Below are 7,500 nucleotides of genomic sequence, written 5' to 3'. Positions count from 1 at the left end.
CTGCGGTGCAATCGTAAAAGCTTTTTTGCATTTAACATTATTTTCGTTTCGGTTCTAGTGAGTTTAGCAACTTCAACTTATTTTATTTTAGTTAGCTGCCACGGTAACGTTTGCAATTTTCATTTATGTTTTTTAAAGCACATTTATCATTGAAAAAACTAATTATAATAGTATATAAATAATTAGATTAAATGACATTTGTTTTTACATAATGCTTTTAAATGCAATAACATTTTCAGCAGTGAAATCCTATTTTTGTCCGACTCAAATTAAGTTTTTTTCCTTAATTCAGTTTTCCTATTAAAATTCAGTTTTTGTCTTGCTTTCATTTTGGTCAATTCTGTTTTAATGGTCAGGTTAAATTTTAGTAATCAGAAAGCATACTTAATTAGTAACGACAATTACAAAAAAACATCATATAAAATTAATTTCCCCTTTTTGGACTCTTGATTCTGTTTTAATGATTACGTAAATTTTTACATGTTAAAATGCATGCCTAATTAATCAAAACCAAAAAACACATACCAGTTAACAACAAAAAAATTTAATATTAAACAAAAATAACATTTTTAGCATCCAGTGAATGCCCTTTTTAAAAATAAAATAATACTGTACGTGCCTTACTGTACGTTTCACCGCAGTTTCAAAGAGAAATACTCCAAAGGCTTCAATACGTGACACCCTGGCACATTTTGCATTACGCTGATAGAGCGATGCATCGCGACGGTTCAGAATTAAAAAGCTAAATGCTAAACATAAACATCTCTATGTCTGTGCAAACACACAGGTATGAAGCTGGATGTGTGTGACGCTAAGTCACTTTTCAGATCTCCCAGCATATTAATATTGTCAAGTCTTAACATGATATTCTTTAAGTAACTACGTTTATGCTAGGTGTCTTTGCTGTCATAATCACCTGCTCCGGGCGCTGTGGTGGTTCTGGCGGGCGTCTCGGGCGTCTCGGGCGTCTCGGTCACAGCCGAGCTCTTAGTCGTCGTCTCCGCTTCGCTTCCGCTCAAGTAGCTCCAGGGCTTCCACAGCGAGCTGACGATGTTGGTGAGGGAGCTCTTGCTCTTTCCTTGAGGAGCCTCCGAAGGAGTCGCGGCACTCATGGACTGACCGGACAGACCTTCGTCCTCGTCCTCCTCCTCCCGGGCCGAGCCGCCAGGACTCAGATCCGGGGACGCCTGCCGGACGTCTGGGAAGGAGTCCAGCTGACCGCTCCAGTCCAGAGACGTGTCCCGGCTCGCAGGCGGACGGTCAGATACTCGGCCGAGAGCTCGGCTCCTTCGGGGGCCATCAGGGGCTCTCTGTCCAGATCCACCGGTCCCGTCCAGTTCGCGGTCGAAGGTCAGGCTGGTCCGGCTGGCCCTGAGTCTGTGCATCTGAATACAGTCAGATATATACAGTCAGTTACGATGAATTTTTACGCCAATCCCTGTTCTAGGAGCATACGGTAAGGAAAGCCTTAGCGCATGTCCTGAATGAGTTATATTTATATATACAGTATATATATATATATATGCAAAAACCTTGACTAATTTGATAAGTAGACTTCTGGAGGAAGCTGATGAGACGAATTAAAGGATCAGGCAAAAATCTCACTGACGCCATTCCAGATTTAATTCACACAAAACACTTTTAATGAAGAATATGAGGGTCCTGAGTGTGTTTTTATTAAATTTCTATTTCAATGCAAAAAAAAACTTTAATATTATAAGCGCACTTCTTTGAAAAGCTCAGGGTGAAACTTGGTCCCTTTAGCAATAAAGCAGACGTTTCGCTGATTTATTGGAGAATCGGTTTAAAGAGGAGTCTAAGGAGTTCTTTTAGAAATACGATGAACCCCAAGACTCCTTGGAGATATGAAGGATGCAGTACTGCTTCGTTAGGACTCGGGGGTTGACATGGGATTGGGTGAAACTGCACCTTACGTCCCCTTTGATTTCTAAATAAGGATGCAAATGATCTATTCTTCCTTGAATACTATTCCAGGGGAAGGTGTGATGGATTAGTATTGTTGCAGAGAACGGTATAAGCGTGAAGCGAGTGACAGAAAACACCGACGAACACCCAGTCACCCCAGAAACGTCTGAAAGGAATCGTACCGTCTCCTCCGGTCATGTACCTCCACGGCCTCAGCAAGGACTTCACGATGCCTGCGATGGGCTTCTGCTCGGTCTTTTCTGTGAACTCAAGCAGAGACACACTTCATGCACGGAATGACTATTTTATTATTTTGAATGCATGCAATATCTGATTACGTTCATAAATGCCAAGTATACAGCACTGAATAATGCATTGAAATAAATACATTTTATTGTTATCATTATATCTCAATGATAAATTGAATTATTTATTTATTTAGCACTCAGCATACTTAATAGAATACCAATTGTTATACTTATTTGCTTTGTTTTTAACACATAATATTAAGGTATGTCAGAATGTAAGGCATGTAGGAAATATAATAATAATTATTATTACTGATAGTGGCATAAAAATAACTATCATCATCATTGTTTGTTAATAAAGCACTGCAAAGTGACATAATAAAATCAGAAGATTTCAATAGAAATCAAAACAAGGTTGGCAAAGTCTTTTAAATACCTCTTAATGGCAAAAAACGGTAGAAAATAGACAAACTTAATCACATGAAAAGCATGACTAATATTATATTAATGGATTGAGTATTTAATGTTGCACGATGTATTTAAAGCAATAGCCCACGATGCATTTTATGGCTTAAATTACCCGTTTTTTGCTAAAAATCATTGGTATATTAAGTAAGAACCACGTTCCATATTTTGTACATTTTCTACCATCAATACATCAAAAACTCATTTTTAATTAGTAACATGCATTGCTGAAAACTTTATCTGGACGACTTTAAAGGCGATTTTCTCAATATTATATTTCCTCCGATATTATCCCACCCTTAACAGCCCATTATTTATTAAGTTCACATATATATTACCAGCTATTGAACTTGCATGTCTTCTTTTATTTGTCCTCATTCAGACACAGTCTTAAAGTTTTGATTCATATTTTCAATCTTTGCCATTGAAAACGGTTTGTCAAATCTGATGATCGAATCCCGTTGCACGCTTTTGAAGGCATGTATATAAAAGCGATCTGTATGAAGAGGAAGACGATGAGGAAGACGATGAGAAACCCGACGCGCACCTCGATAGCAGAAAGCGTCGAAGCGCGCCGTCCCGTTGCTCAGCTCCTCCGGTGAAGCGGTCCGGACGCCGGGTTCTCCGCCGGGACAGTCGGAGCGCAGCGGGCCGATGGAGGACCTCGCGCTGCCGTCGGAGACCCAGGCCGGCTCACAGTGATCCAGACCAGAGCTCCAGGCCAGGTACAGCTGACCCACGGTCGCCAGCCGGCCGCCCACAGACACACAGAGAGCCTCGGCCTCCGGGCGGCTCAGTCGGTCAGGAACACCGGCCGGGAACACTTCACCTGGGAACATGTGTGTGTGCTCAGAGAGCTCAGAGACAGGCCCCGCCCACCACCGTGTGATTGACAGCAGCGTTTCTTACCTTGCGTTTATGTTCACCCCGTTTGGAAACGTACACGTGCATTCAGTGCACAGTATACTTAGTAGTATATCATTTAGTGTGTTTATTACTTAAACGTTAAATGCATAATTTACAAAACGAATTAAATAAATACAATTATTATTATTATTATTATTATGTTTATTATTATCAAGTGTTTATATATTGAATCATAGTATATATATATATATATATATATATATATATACTCATTTAGTAAATATTAAATACATAACATACAATTAACATAACTATAATAAGAATAATATGTAAAAAAAATACATTATTTTATCATGACTATTTTAATTGTGCATTATGTATTCATTTTATACATTACAAAATGTATATAACATTTTCTAAGTAGTTGTATTAATTTATACAATATTGTAATGCATTTATATTGCTATTAGTACTATGTTGTATTGATATTTTTAAAAGTTTAGTTACTTTTTGTATGCATTTATGTATTAATATTTTTTATCTAGACAGTTAAATATTATTATTATTATTATCATCATCTATAAATATTGAACACATAATGAAAACGTAATACGCAATTAAGAAAATGTATAGTAATGATAATATTAGTCATATTTATTAGAAAACAATCAGCTGTAAGCTAGAATGTAGTACAATTACGTTAAATAAAAATTAATACTATTATTAATATAATGTCTGCATATGATTTGAAATATATAGTCGATCTCTTTAGTCCAATATATGTTTTTCTAGAATCTCACCTTGCATGTCGCTGGCGAAACAGTAAACGTCAAACAGCTCCGAAGGGTCCCGTTTCCCATAATTCCTCACTCCAGCAGAAAGCTCTTGGTGTCCGTAGCAGCCGAGCTCAGGTCTCTGTATGGGATACCTGCAATAATTACAAGAATTATTAGAATAATAGTTGTTGTATACATTGTGTGACGTATAATAGGAATGCATAATGCATAATGCATAATAAAATGCATTATAAAAATAGTTTAAGTAATAATAAAATAGTTATAGTAAATGATTTATGAAAAAATATAGTAATAAATAAATACAATAAACACAAATAATTGAATTTCTAGTATTATAATAATTTATAAAATAATAAAATAATTATTTATTTGTTAATATAAAAATCTATGTATTCATTCTTTGTTATTTACTAAATTAAAAAAAAACATGCTAAATAATATACTATTAAGTATGCTTTGTATTAAATACATATGTACATTTCGAGCAAAACTTCAGGAATAACCTTACAAACAACAAAAACATCATTTATAACATAGTCATATTAATTAATTGTTATTAAAAAAAATAAATAATAAAATAAAATAAAAGGAATATTATTTTAAATGCTTATTTAAATGCTTATTTGAATAATTATTAATTAAAATTGCATTTCAGGTCACAGTCAAGTTTGACTCATCCATCCGATTATAAAAATAAATAGAATTAATTTTATTACTATTACACTCTTTCTCAAAAAAATTTACTCTCTGGTTAAATTACTAATAAATTCTTTTTACTAATAAATTACTAATAAATTATTTTCAATTCTTCTTTTCTTCTTCTTCTTATTATTGATCACAACCACAACAACACAAATAAATAATGTATTTTTTAATTGTAATATTTGAATTGTCGAACCTGACGCTCTGGTCTCGGAGCCAGCCGGCAGCGCAGCTGTTCAGACCCGAGTGAAACGCTGCCCACAGCTGCTCAGGGGTCGCGACCTCTGCCGAGTGCTCCTGGCACGCTTGAGCGGCCTCGGAGAACGACAACGAGTAACGCTCCGCCGGAGAGCCGTAGTGAAACACCACCCCTGAAAACACACGGCTGATCACTTACACTTTACTTCACACCCGTCAAAAAAGTCATAATATTTCATATATAATATAAAAGAACTATTGAAATTGCTATTAAGTTATTATTAATATTAATAATAATTATAACCATAACAATAATAAATAAATATATTATATTATAAATATATATAAATAAATATATATATATTATTTAATTTTTTTATTTTTTTCACTTATTACAATTTTTTCACAGTTTAATTTAAGCTTGCATTTATTTTACACTTGTCACAAAAAGTATTAACAAAACAGTAATATTAATATATAATATTAATCATTAAAAGTATTTTTAAATTCCTATTAAATTACTGTTTTTAATTATTATAATTAATTATAACCACAACTATAGTAAATAATCCTTTAATTATATTTATATATATATATATATATATATATATATATATATATATAGACTCAAATATTTCTAATTTTCTCAAAAATTTCTAACTTCAAGTTAGTGTTTTTTTTTTATCTAATATTTAATTTTATTTCAGTTCAGTTGACAAACGCAATTTTGAATGACAAAACCAACAACGCTGTCTGCAGGACGATGATTTATTCTGTAAGTCTATAAAACAAGTGTTAAAAAAAAGTCCAGGGAAAGTACAATTATGCAATATTAAATGGCCAGGCGTTAGTTTTCAGCTCAGTGTTAACGTGTTATTATGAGCTCAAATGTCGTGACGGTGTCAGAGCATTAAATCAATGATATCAATAAATACCGCAGCGCGTGCATTATGTAGAAGATTTGCGATGATTAATCTGCGTTTTAGCATAATTTCCCTCATTACCTGTTTTCCCCAGAATTCACAGGTAATCAATCTCAGCGCTTTAATTAAAGAGTCACGGCCAATTAAGCAGCTAATGAGAGCTCAGATGAAAATGAAAATAAAGCCAAGCTAAAGTTAGACGAGGGAAGAGGCTGAAATGAGTGTGATATTGAGAGAATTCATTCATTAACTCTTTACAGACTGAACTGCTAGATGAGGACCTTAAAGAACCTACCATATTATTAAGGCGGTCTCTCTCAACGCAGACCCTGATCACGAAACAATGTCCACTCTCAAAGGTATTAGCATTAAATGTTATCAAATGATTTTTAAAACACCAACGTATTATACGTTAGAATTAAAAATTTAAATATAATGAACATAAAAATGTGCTCATAAACGTCAGGGCAGTGTTACTTTAGTATTATTTATAAACTATTATATTATTGTTAAATATTTAGAAATTATTTGAAAATGTTCTCGCTTCGTTTTAATTTGATTTTATGTTAGATGCTTTTGTTACGCTCTGTTGTTCTTTTCACTTATTTTTAGCTTTTCTGTTTAGATTTTATTTACATCTACAGTTTTATTTTTTGTCATTTTGATATTTCAAACTTTTTTCTTTTTTTTTATTAATAACATCTAGTGCTTTCTAATAAAAAAGTACAGCAACACCACATTTTGAATATTAAATCAGCTCCCATTCATAAAAAATATATTTATATTTTCTGTTTTCATTTTAATTTAGTTAATTACATTTTTTTAAATTTAGTTTTACATTTTTTTATGTTGTTTTTAAATATTTCCTATATATTTCTATATAGATTTTTTTATTATAAATTTAGGGTTATTAGTTTTAGTACTGCAACCTAAACTTATTTCCTAATTTTCTCAGAAAATGTATATTTAATTATTTATATTTCAGTTTATTTCTGTCAAAAAAACAAGGCTCAAATTTTAGCCTGAAATCTGTGTAATCCTACAAAATATTTTTTAGGAAGAATACAATAAGCTCGTCTTTACGTTAAAGCATATTTAATATTAAATCAGCTCCTGTTCATAATTAACTATTAATTAATTCAAACTATTCATTTTTAGCTTGTGTTTACAATTTTTAAGGCAGTGTTATTTTAGCATTATTTATATAATAGTATTTATTTATTTCATTTACATTTTAAACTGCAAGGCAGTATTATTTTTATTATTATTTTTCTTAGATTGTTTTGTTTATATTTTACAGATTATTTTAAAAACTTCATCTCATTCAGTTCATTTAATCTTTATTAATGTCCACCTATACGTTTTTGCTTACAT

The 7,500-nt window shown here is 32.6% G+C and overlaps 1 protein-coding gene across 1 annotated transcript in view; it reads right to left on the bottom strand.

Moving 5' to 3' along the window:
* LOC122335605 (versican core protein-like) overlaps window positions 1–7,500 on the bottom strand; it is a 68,285-nt gene that overhangs the window by 27,516 nt on the left and 33,269 nt on the right. The window contains 6 exon segments of the mRNA XM_043233447.1: window positions 917–1,243; window positions 1,246–1,350; window positions 2,109–2,186; window positions 3,187–3,468; window positions 4,307–4,434; window positions 5,202–5,376. Coding sequence (XP_043089382.1) covers window positions 917–1,243; window positions 1,246–1,350; window positions 2,109–2,186; window positions 3,187–3,468; window positions 4,307–4,434; window positions 5,202–5,376 — 1,095 coding nt within the window.

This window comes from Puntigrus tetrazona, unplaced genomic scaffold, assembly GCF_018831695.1.
Source record: "Puntigrus tetrazona isolate hp1 unplaced genomic scaffold, ASM1883169v1 S000000837, whole genome shotgun sequence".
Lineage (NCBI taxonomy): Eukaryota > Metazoa > Chordata > Actinopteri > Cypriniformes > Cyprinidae > Puntigrus > Puntigrus tetrazona.
This window is presented reverse-complemented; position numbering and strand designations above follow the sequence as displayed.